Source organism: Anopheles stephensi, chromosome 2 (assembly GCF_013141755.1).
Source record: "Anopheles stephensi strain Indian chromosome 2, UCI_ANSTEP_V1.0, whole genome shotgun sequence".
In the NCBI taxonomy this organism is placed as follows: domain Eukaryota; kingdom Metazoa; phylum Arthropoda; class Insecta; order Diptera; family Culicidae; genus Anopheles; species Anopheles stephensi.
The window spans coordinates 89891879-89902651 of NC_050202.1; the positions used below are offsets into that span (position 1 = coordinate 89891879).

Consider the following 10773-nt stretch of genomic DNA (forward strand, 5'->3'; position numbering starts at 1 on the left):
CTGCCAAATGCCTGGACTGAAGCCGTCAACCTACTATCATAGCCGCAATACCGGGTCACGAACAAGGTATATAGATTTAGGAGGTAGAATTATATAGAGCAATTTGACATTTCGCGACTTGACGTTTTTGTTCCGTGGTGAGGTGGAGAAGAAATGGTTGTGGAATGGTAGAAGGTATTGGTGGAGGTATTGTTTACAAATATTTACCCTCATAGCTTCTTGTACTTTCGGTTTGCTCGGTTGTGGATTGCGTGTTTTTGGTGGCTTTGAAGTGATATCATAAGGAAGTGTGTTTTTTGAAGGTTAATTTTTTGTTATAGTTATTTTTTATAATCATTTAATAAAAATTATAGTTTGTATTAAGTGATTTTGACTATAACTTGGATAGATGTGTAGATTCTAAATTAAGATCCACATCTACAGTTCTTTGAAATCGTTAGTTAAGTTTCATTTACGATAATTTTCTTATAAAATAGTGTTTAGTTAGGTTAGTTAGTTAGCTCTATGGTAAGATAGTTACGTTAGTATAGGTATTAGTTTGATATTTTGTTGTTTGTTTTCAAGTAGCATTAGTTAAATTTTGTTTCTTTCATTACCATAACGAATTTCATAAGAACTTTTCTAAAACTTTTAAACATGCCTGCTCCCTGTGCTGTTTCACTGTGTCGCAATAAACGATGCGATGCAAAAAAACATTCGGTGGAGATTTCCTTCCACATTTTCCCAAAATCTGAACCCCTTCGTAAATCTTGGGTTCAATTTTGTAACCGGGAGGAAAATTGGGAACCTTCAATAAATGACGTGATATGTTCAACACATTTCCTAGAAAATGATTATCTAATGCCAATTAATAATTTGGTTGGTGCTAAAGTGTCTCGAAGACTTCTTCTTCCTAATGGTGAGTTGTTTTGAATTGCATCTTAATCTTTGTGTGACTAATTCATTATATTTGTTTCAGCTATTCCAACAATTAAAACTGCATTGCATACTGCAATGAGTAATCAACAGGAGGAAGATTTGGAGTAAAGTTGTTCCGTTTCATTGAATCGTTAAATAAAAATAATGAACAGCAAATACAGCTTTAAAATAGACTTATTGTAAACGGTTGGCACCTGCACACGTTGGGTTGTGTTGTTCACGAATAAAAATTACAAATTTTCCCTCTTGCCTTAAATATTGAATGCCCCGTAAACAGTTTACAGTATCATTCAATATAAACGTTCTTACACCGATGATCGATGGAGTCCTTACCTGGATCCAGTGGAGGCAGCACATCATGATACTGATACTTTACGGTCCACGCACTGGTGGTGCTGGTGCTTTCAAATCATAGTGAAACTTTCCGAACAATCTGATGGCAGAGAATCGAATTAGTCGTTCGTTGAAACCACAGATGAATGAAGAATAGAGGAAGCATCCATACAATCTACTGGACAACGAATGCATAAAATACTTACCTACGCATAATTGCTAATGCTATCCAGTGAAGCATTATACGCCTGACGGGTACGAAAGATAAGGGTTTCGAGGTGGATGCGGCACAATTCTATCCTATTCCTTGTAATTTATGGTACTTAGCACGAGAATCGAACAGCTTCACTTAATCTACCAGTGTAATTTTATCGAGTGGTATGCCGTAATTCGATACGTCCGATAGGCCTTTGGTAGCTGTATGAAGAAAACAACGTCACGCAAATTTCTTTTTAGAGCTGGTAAAGGAACTGTTTATCTTCAGTGCTATGTGCAACGACGATGATAAATGTAGAAACTTGGTTTACTGAACCGAAAAACGATGCTTTATGTTTGTTTATTTTGGTAGTCCCAAACCATATGATTAAGTAAACAAACTTTGAAGTTTCTCGACCGGCCAAAATCCAAAATGTCTACCTGCCAAATCGACAAAAATTCACCTTCTAAATATATACACCTTGGTCACGAAGTTGTTGCAAATCATTCCGAACTGTCAATTCGCATGACACCAAAAAAACACAGATCCACGCAAGGTAGCACTCGGTGAAACGATTTTTGTTGTTGAAAAAGTTTGTTCCTCACGGCATAATTAGAAAATGTCCAACGCTAACGTTGCAACCTACCTGGCAGAACAGAAGAAAACCACCGATAAAGAGCTAGCGGCCGAATGGACGGTACTGGAAGAGTTGTACAATGAGAAGTAAGCATCACCGCCACCCGCGTAGAGAGCGAAAGAAGCAAAACAACTTCCCTTCTTAGTCAAGCCCTGTTTTCCATCGAAGCATTTGCCATTCAAACCTTCTTTTTCCTCCACCAGGCTTTGGAACGAGTTGACCATACAGTTGTACAGCTTCGTGAAGCATCATACGCTACAAAATGAGGAAGCGCTGCTTGCCCTGTACCACAATTTCATCGCCTCCTTCGAAACAAAGTAACGTGAGCGTAGGACAACTAGCACGGCACAACGACTTGACCATTGTTTTCGCTCTGTACCCTTCACAGAATCAATCCGTACGGTTTGGTAGAAATACTTACCGTCGTCATTTCGTACCTAACGGATAAGAAGGAAGCCATCGCGTTTCTCGAGAAGCTAAAGGACAAGGTGAAAATCTGCGACCAAGCGGTCTGGATGTGCAAAGTGCTGCAGGGACAGATCCATCTCGAGCACCTGAACCAGCTGGACGAGACGAAGAAAATCATCGAAGATCTGAAGGACATTCTCGAAGAGGCGGGCAATGTAACACCGGTGCACGGCAAATACTACATGCTAGCAGCCAACTACTACCGGTATGTGTGTGTGTGTGCGCGCGTGTGTGCGTGTTGTCGAATGGTTGAGAGATGAGAATTTACCCAAATTGTATCTTGCCGCACAGCTTGGTGGGTCAGCACAGTGATTATTATCGATGTGGTCTTCAGTTCCTGGGATGCTCGATCGATACCTACCCGAGGGATCAGTGGGCTCAGCAAGCCTTCTGCCTAGGGTTGGCCGCACTGCTCGGCGAAGGTATCTACAACATCGGTGAACTGGTAGGCAAGGCGCGGTCGCGGGCGCCAAAGGATTTGCTTTCTCTCCGTCACTTTTCTTTAATTCTTCCTTTTGCTTTGCAGCTGGCGCATCCGATTCTGGAATCGCTAAACGGCACAGACAACGAATGGCTGGTGGAGCTGCTGCGCGCGTTCAACTCGGGCGACATCGTGAAGTTCGAACAGATGAAACCAAAATGGAGCTCGATTGCCGATCTGGCCGCGCAGGAGGTGAAGCTGCGACAGAAAATATCGCTCCTCTGCCTGATGGAAATGACGTTCAAGCGGCCGGCCAACAAGCGAACCATCACGTTCGACGAGATCGCGAAGGAGGCTAAGCTGCCGATCAAGGAGGTGGAAATTTTGATCATGAAGGCGCTGGCCCAGGGCCTGGTGAAGGGTGCGATAGACGAGGTGGCCGGTGTGGTGAACATGACCTGGGTGCAGCCGCGCGTGCTCGACCGTAAGCAGGTGGCCGGCATGGCATCCACCCTCGACACCTGGATGTCCTCGATCACGTCCATGGAGCAGCTGATCGAAAGCCGGGCGAGCGAAATCCTCACCAACTGAGTGCAGTGTTGTGGCAGAAGCGTGGCAAACCAAGCACGCACACACACACACACATACACATCTTCTTTTGTTCATGCTGAAGTTTACACTTAAATAAATGAATAAGACTCTATATTTCATTATACCGTAAAACAATTTATCGTCAACTGTGTAGCAGCAGCGTTCCGCAGGTGGTCTTAAGAGCTATGGCATATGTATGTGTGTGTCTCTCTCCTTTTTTTTTTTGTCTCCTCCTTGTGCACAAGGAGAGTTGAAACGAGCGAAAACAATCATGTAAAGCGAAATGTTAAATGGCGTTCTTAGGGTATCGTTCGGGTTGGTTTTAGTGGACCCCACCGGTCCTCGGGACGCCCTAAATGTGCAAACAGCGCAGCTTCGTATCGGGCACACGGGACGCAAACTCGAAGGTAACGTGGCGCCGCACTTCCTCGTGCGTATCGCGCCGTATCCGGTGAGGTGTGACGCTTCCGACCAGCAGCAGCTCGAGGTTCACGTTCGCTTCCGCCACGAACCGCCGGACCAAGCCCTCGAGCTCGAACAAATGCTCGTCGCACGCGCCCGGCAGCTCGTCGCGCATGAACATGGCCAACCGCACCAGGTACTCGACGTTATGGCCGCTCGGGCCACGGCATTCGACGATCTGGCGTGCCGTCACCAGCAACGGTTCCTCGCCAATCCAGTGCTCGTTCTTGGGCGTAGCGATGTACACGAGCGCCGGAAATGCTTCCCCGCTGATGCCGGACTGTTCGCTGGCGAGCCGCGGATAGAACTTGATGTACTCCGTCACGTACCCGCCGAGGGTGCACTCGCGCTGCCGCAGATAGTCCAATGCGTGGCTTCCGGTCACCCTAAATGCACAGCCCCAGGTAATACCCTGAAAGAGGAAAGCGGGAGCAAAACGACAAACTCAAAACTCGGGCAACACGTTGCGCTACGTTGGTCTATTTTTAGCTCGTGCGCGCACTGTTGTAAGGCTCCGCGTTACGCATCGCTAGAACAAAAACATTCGACCGTCAGTATATAGCAGCGCAGTTCGGCTTCCGCACTCGGAGATGCCGCGTGGTTCTTCCTAGCTCAACTCTCGTGGTTCCATACGAGTTACCCCGATAACTCCTTCGATGCTCCGTCGTTGAAACCGACATGTGGAGCACGCCATGGGAAAAGTCCCCGGGTCTACGGCAAGAAATTGTCAGGACGTGATTCCGTCTCTGAATTTTCAATCAGAAGCGCCCTTTAACCGGTGCTTAGGTTGAGGTTCTAAATAAATCCATCTTGGACCAGACATAATCAAAGATATGTTGAGGGAAACCATCGTATCGGAAGTTGGTGGGGGAGGGTCCGCTCTTCCTCCACCTTCTCTCCCCTACTGTTCTTACACAATGGGGCTTACTCAGAAAGAACCGCTCTCCAATTTTTTCCTTCCCTTCCGTTTCGTCTCCCTTCACTCTTTCTTGACACTCGTTACTAAGAACAACCTTGCGACCAATTGCTTCCCAATCAACTGCACAGTTCTTATCGTGTCTCTGGACTACTTGAGACGGCTATTCCTAACACGCACGCGTTTCGCATTACAACCGTAATTCGATCGCGTTCACATTTAACGTCTCTCTAACTCTAACGCCTTCGTGGAGAACTGCTGCTACAGAACTGCTTGGAATCTGGTGCATCACCTGCACCACCGCTGAATGCTACAAACACCCATCCCCATCATCGCATCTCGTTACTACTTACCTCTTTGTCCTCGATTAAGGTGGCCACGCGACCCGGCTACGGAGGGGCGAAGGAACGGCGGCGTGCGGCATCGTGAAGAAAAAAGAAAAGAAAAACAAACCGGAAACACCGTGCATTAGATTCACCGACTGCGTACGGATTTGCTAGCTCGCATGCGTGCAAATATTCGCATCTTCCGTTCGATGCGGTGAGTAATTGAAGTTATACGATCGGCACTCGGTGACTCATCAGGACTCACCAGGAGGGGGAGGAGGGGTCACTGTGTGCCAATATACCATAACGTTGCGCACATACCATCCGCTTCTTTGTTATTTATTATAAATTAAAAATTGAGCACCCCACGAGGTAGCACATTCCAGAAACTAGGTAAAACGTAAACTCAGCAGCATATGACCGACCTCGAGTTCGATTCCCGAGTAGTGACTATGAATCACATACATTTGACAGACTAAGTTTTACCAAAAAGTTGACCTTTAAATTTGATAGGGACGTTAAAAGTGACTTGACTTCAGGTTACACAGGAAACACACACTGCTTTTCAGATGTCCCACGACTCGGAAGAATATCGATTACCATCCCCACCGTGTCCACGTCCAGCTGGCGATAATGCGTAACACTTTTGATATGAATGAGATTATGGCAGTCCCGATAAGCAATGCACTTCTTTAATGTTTTTATAGAAATGTTAATTGTATTCTCAGATGAAATCGGGATGTGCGCGGACGCACTTCCCGGCTACCAAAAATTGCGCACACGAGTTATCCACATGAGGGATAATCGCAGGGGTCAACCCAGCCCAAGAGTGCAATGGCCAGGCCTCGCCCTGGGGGAACCGCCTTCGTGATCACGGTAACCCCTGTGCCAGGTAAGTATGCTTTCTCCCCGTCACAACCAACCACCCCATTCGCGACACGCGTGCTCCGCTAGCGATGCTTAACAGCCAGCGACAGCATAAGGATAGCTATGCTTTCTACCTGCCGCCAGCATGCAACCCTCGCTGTCATGCTGCCAGCTGTCATGCAGCACATAAAACAAAACAAACTTCCACGGCGCACACCAACCCGCAGCCAAGCGCTTATCGTCGGCTAATTAACAACATTGGCAAACTTATTGATAACCTGACACACACAATACGTCCGAGCCACACCACACTTTGTTTGATTGCTGTGCGTTTAGAGATGATTATGTCACGACACGGGCACACACATTCGCACTGGGTGGAAGCAATTCTATTAGGTAATGGTTAGCATTCCACCAAACAACCCGTATCGACGTATTTATCGCACGTGCTAAACTCTGCTGCTACTACAAAACAACAAAACAGAGCTGCAAACAAGTAGTCAACCGCCAAGCACACGTCCGCTACCCGATAGATACACACAAACACACCGGGTAGAGGTGTCTGGTATTATTTATGTTCTTGTCTGCCCTATTATAGCGTTCTTTGACTGCGTTGTAGATATCCGGGCACTGTCTGCCAGTGAAGTGAAGTCAGTGCATTAAACATTCAACACCACATCAATATCTGTGTATGTTTGTGTATGTGTGTGTGTGTGTGTGTGTGTGTGTGTTTTTATTGGTTGGTCTGACGTGCCAAATGTGTACACCTTCCTTTTCATTTCCTCGTGTGTGCCAATGTTTACAAAACACTTCCATCCCGTTGGCCCCTAAATGATCCTCCCCAGCCGCCCCCTCCCTCTTCAAGGTGCTCCATCTGCTAACCCGCTACTCGTGGAATAATCCCTTTTTTATAACGACAGGCGCGCGTGCAACTAGTGATAGTACAGTTTACCAATACACCCACACCACTGTGCATAAATCGATGGCCGCGCGGCACTGTTTTGGTTCGCCAATTTTCGCTTCGTGACAGAGGCTGATAAAAATAGATCGCAGACAACCCATGCCCGCGACAAAGTAGTGTCGCGGAGACGCACAAAAACGATTAAGTGGAGGAGTTTCAGAATATAAAAAAAAAAACATAGCATACGCGAGTTGCGTGTCAAGGGCTAGGTCTAACGACGCGCTGTCATAAGAATGCGGACACAGCACCAGGAGGATGTAGGATGGATTATATGCCGGCCGGTTTGGCGATGCTTACCTTCTCTATCGTCCCACGGTGCGTCACATTGCCCTGCCAGAACCGGCGCACGTACCCACGGATGTATCCGGTAATGCATTCGGCGTACTCGAAGCCCGGATACCAGCACAGGGAACCGTACCCAAAGACCCACACCGAGGGCGTCGTTTGTGCTTCCATCGTGCGAATCCTGTGCGGCGATTTCCCCGACCGATGTCACGCCAAGCTGATCCTTCTTTTGTTTTGTAAACACGATCGACCCCGCCAGAAAGGGGGTGTTGTGTGTGAGTGATGGATTGTGGCTGGCCTGCCGGGTGGCGGGGACACAGGTTGAAGCAGCAAACGGTTGAAGAAAGCGCAATTTTGCGACACAATTTTTCCTTTTTTTTCGTTTTGTATACCAAGCGTGTGTGTAATCTCAGACAGAGGTGACTAGCTGCACACACACAATGCGCGCGTGATCAGGCTGACTTTCGTAACCGTGGTTACACTAAACGTACTAGATGCTAGCTTCCGATGTTGCGAATTTTTTCTTCTTTTTTTGCGACAAACACGCGCACACTTTTACGCTAAACCATTTACACAACTACTAATCGGACAGATAAACCAACAAAACAATAGATGTCCTTTGGGGGCACTAGCAGGGAAGTAAGGTGAGGGTTGTGTTGTTCCAAGCGGAAAATGTCACTTTCTAGTTACGCATACTGCAATCGCCTTTTTGTGATAAAAAAAAATCTTGTCGCAACACGAGATCGTCACACACTTGAGCACTCCTTCCGTACAGACACTGTTGTCGCATTGGATGCGCAACGCTACGACGCCAGGATAATCAGGACCGGCTAGAGTTTTAACTTGGCTAAACGAAACGGAAACTGTTGCCGTCGATCGCGCCGATCCGGATGAGGTAGGTAATGTCGCAGTTTGTGGGTCGGTTCCAGCGCGACCGGATGTCGCGTTCCGTGCGCTAGTACGGCTGCGGCCGCCACTGCTCGCTCTGATGCCACTACTGACGCGCACGTTCTTCGGAAGCTGATGGATATTGCTGGTCGGTTGTCCGGTCTGCTAGCGGAAGGCTTCATATTCTGCTTGGCAAGCGCGGCGTGAGAGAGAGTGGGAAGGAAGATCAGAAAAAGAAAAAAAAAGCACGGTAAGTTAAATCAGCACACACCAACACACAGCATCAGCAGCATAGGGAGGAGCTCTGGTTTACAGAAAAACGGGAGCACAGTTCCGTAGACAAAGCGACCATCATCATATCACGGCTTACGCGCTTCACACACTTTGTCATGGGCTAGTATGCGTGCCTCCGTGTCTGTGCGCTGGTGTGCGCGCTGCGGTCGCACACGGACACCAGCGCACAGCCGAAGAGTGTGCGCGTGCCCGTGCACACGGCACGAACAAATCTACTCCCCACTCCACAAACCACGGTCCAATGAATTCTGTGCGCGGGTTCGCTGTGTGTGCGCGCACGATTCGCGACTAAATACCCGTCGCCAAATTAAAAAAAGAAGCAACCATCATCACACCACACCGCCAGGAAGCCACACCGATGATGATCCTCGCACGGACACAGAGATTGGGAAAAAAAAAAAACAAAATGCGCGATCCACACAGCTAAGCAAACGAATCGCCGAGATCTGTGAGATCGGTTTATCGGTGTGTGAAGGTTTAAAAAAAGCAAAAAAATTGGCACGAGATTTCGAATTCAACTGTCAAGTTCAACTCATCCAAGTAGGTAGGTATCCGCGCAAGCCTTTCATCGTAGTAGCTGCTTATCGGAAGTCTAATTCCCTTTTTCCCGTTTGTAGCACCACGGCGCGCCTTACACCGGGCATACAGCTGACCATTGATAAACAGTTGCAAAATTCAAACAAACCCCGTTAAATGCGAAACACGCGCGTGCTTCCCCCACGAGTCCGGCCGAATGAACTTTCTATGAATGACGCATATAGCAGTACAAAAGAAACAAAAACAAATCCGCCATTCGAAGTAGTCGGGCAGGCAGGCAGGCAGTTCATTTCATACGCGGTCGCGTTCACTCTGCTTCACTGGCGACGTGGACGACCTTCGCTAATATTGCATTTTTCCGCGTCTGGTTCAATGTTTTGCTTTGCAGTTACTAATTGATGCAACAACACAGCGGTGTGCACAAAAAAATAGAACTACTCGTGACCTTGAACTTGACTTCCAACTACAAAGAAGCATTCGGAGTTCGAAAGGGTCGATTGGTTTAGCGGGGCTTTTTTCTAAAGGGTGTCGCTTCGTGGTAACACATAACTTACGTATCCTTGTGCCTGCCTTGTCCCCTGTATGTAGGGTCAGAGGAAAAAAGGTCTCCCTCCCGTCCCTTTCTACTTACACTGTGCCACTGCTGTCGAGAAGAGCGTACGCCACGCATCTGCATCGTTGGTGCCATTGCCGCAAGAAAAACTGTTTGCCACCCCCGTTTGTTTAACACGAAAAACCACCACAACAAACGCAACCGTACGGAGACATGATCGAACTGATTTGGAAACAAACGTATGCAAAGAAAGGGAATTTCACGTAAATGTTCACTGTTAGTCGCGGCACTTTACACGATTTTGCAGCACAGTTAGTAGCACAATTGGGGACACCGATTGCAAGGGCACCGAGAACAGAGATTTTGGGTGGAAAGTTTTTCTTGCGGCGGTCAGCGACACAGCGTAGCTTTTCCTCGCGTAATGCACAGTGGAGCGAACGATCTGGTCGGTCGCGGTGTATGCTGTTTTCTATTTTGCCTCCCCCCACACTGAGGGCACCCGACGCACACGCGCTCGCGTTGCCGTTAAGGTTAAGCGCGGTTTGCACAAACGGAGGTTCTGTTGATCCTATCGGGTTGTTAGTTTTTTACTCGATTATTTAGTAATAAGCTTGAGCTCTATGTAGGTGTGAAATTGAAGCACTGTTTAGGGTTGATTATTTACTTCACATGTAAAATTATAATTTTACTTTCAAACACAGAGCCCTATAAATGTTGACAGATTACAAGGTTCTCTTAGCACCACTAGCGATTGATATGAACATTGGCAAGTTAATGTTGTCTTCCAATTGCAGATTTTTGTCGCCTATGCTGCTGAAAAAAACCATATTGCATTCATTTATTACCACCAAACTGAGAGTCCGTAGAAACGATACAAATGTTCCACTTATTTTGACAACATGCTTCGGTGTGCAACCCGCGCTTTACCTGTACGTCAAAGCATACGACGCGAAATGAAAGGGAGGGTGCGGACATCCGACGCCCAATGCGTTTTCCCCTGAACCGGCTGATGCAATAACGTCATTGCTTTCCTCACCTGCGTCATACCACGAACGAGGTATTCAATTGTTTGCAGTGAATGGGAATCGAGCCGGTCGGCCAAAACTAACATACACGCATT

The 10773-nt window shown here is 47.2% G+C and overlaps 2 protein-coding genes, 2 long non-coding RNA genes and 1 other non-coding gene across 7 annotated transcripts; 2 read left to right on the forward strand and 3 right to left on the reverse strand.

Annotated features, from left to right (window-relative positions):
* Nucleotides 1-62: 62 nt before the first annotated feature.
* Nucleotides 63-1669, forward strand: LOC118505265. The gene is made up of 2 exons (XR_004905392.1): nt 63-898; nt 959-1669. It is a non-coding gene; the product is annotated as an uncharacterized LOC118505265 (long non-coding RNA).
* LOC118505264 lies at nt 1222-1600 on the reverse strand. The gene is made up of 2 exons (XR_004905391.1): nt 1458-1600; nt 1222-1351 (listed from the first exon to the last, which is right to left on the reverse strand). It is a non-coding gene; the product is annotated as an uncharacterized LOC118505264 (long non-coding RNA).
* Nucleotides 1670-1952: 283 nt separating the features above from the next.
* On the forward strand, nt 1953-3683 carry LOC118505223 (26S proteasome non-ATPase regulatory subunit 13-like). Its single transcript, XM_036040750.1, has 5 exons — nt 1953-2170; nt 2288-2401; nt 2473-2757; nt 2844-2997; nt 3079-3683. The coding sequence occupies exons 1-5, from the start codon at nt 2067-2069 to the stop codon at nt 3562-3564; spliced, it is 1143 nt and encodes a 380-aa protein (XP_035896643.1). The 5' UTR covers nt 1953-2066; the 3' UTR covers nt 3565-3683.
* On the reverse strand, nt 3659-10158 carry LOC118505243 (glutathione-specific gamma-glutamylcyclotransferase 1-like). Of its 3 annotated transcripts, none has more exons than XM_036040793.1 (4): nt 9732-10158; nt 7394-8454; nt 5296-5331; nt 3659-4438 (listed from the first exon to the last, which is right to left on the reverse strand). In XM_036040793.1, exons 2-4 carry the CDS (start codon nt 7550-7552, stop codon nt 3917-3919), a joined length of 717 nt encoding a protein of 238 aa, XP_035896686.1. In that variant the 5' UTR covers nt 7553-8454; nt 9732-10158; the 3' UTR covers nt 3659-3916. The 3 variants fall into 3 exon arrangements, with proteins under 3 accessions (XP_035896686.1, XP_035896687.1, XP_035896688.1); XM_036040794.1 differs by lacking the exon at nt 9732-10158 and adding an exon at nt 8541-8852 and having other exon boundaries at nt 3679-4438; XM_036040795.1 differs by lacking the exons at nt 7394-8454; nt 9732-10158 and adding an exon at nt 6270-6917 and having other exon boundaries at nt 3679-4438.
* On the reverse strand, nt 6003-6168 carry LOC118508602. The gene has a single exon (XR_004905819.1). It is a non-coding gene; the product is annotated as a U1 spliceosomal RNA (small nuclear RNA).
* Nucleotides 10159-10773: the final 615 nt, after the last annotated feature.

Coding starts and splice junctions, on each gene's coding strand:
- LOC118505223 (XM_036040750.1), top strand. CDS start 2,067: ATGTCCAACGCTAACGTTGCAACCTACCTGGCAGAACAGAAGAAAACC. Junction 2,171..2,287: donor GAAGAGTTGTACAATGAGAA/GTAAGCATCACC, acceptor TTCCTCCACCAG/GCTTTGGAACGAGTTGACCA. Junction 2,758..2,843: donor CTAGCAGCCAACTACTACCG/GTATGTGTGTGT, acceptor CTTGCCGCACAG/CTTGGTGGGTCAGCACAGTG.
- LOC118505243 (XM_036040793.1), bottom strand. CDS start 7,552: ATGGAAGCACAAACGACGCCCTCGGTGTGGGTCTTTGGGTACGGTTCC. Junction 5,332..7,393: donor ACCGTGGGACGATAGAGAAG/GTAAGCATCGCC, acceptor GCCCCTCCGTAG/CCGGGTCGCGTGGCCACCTT. Junction 4,439..5,295: donor CCTTAATCGAGGACAAAGAG/GTAAGTAGTAAC, acceptor TTCCTCTTTCAG/GGTATTACCTGGGGCTGTGC.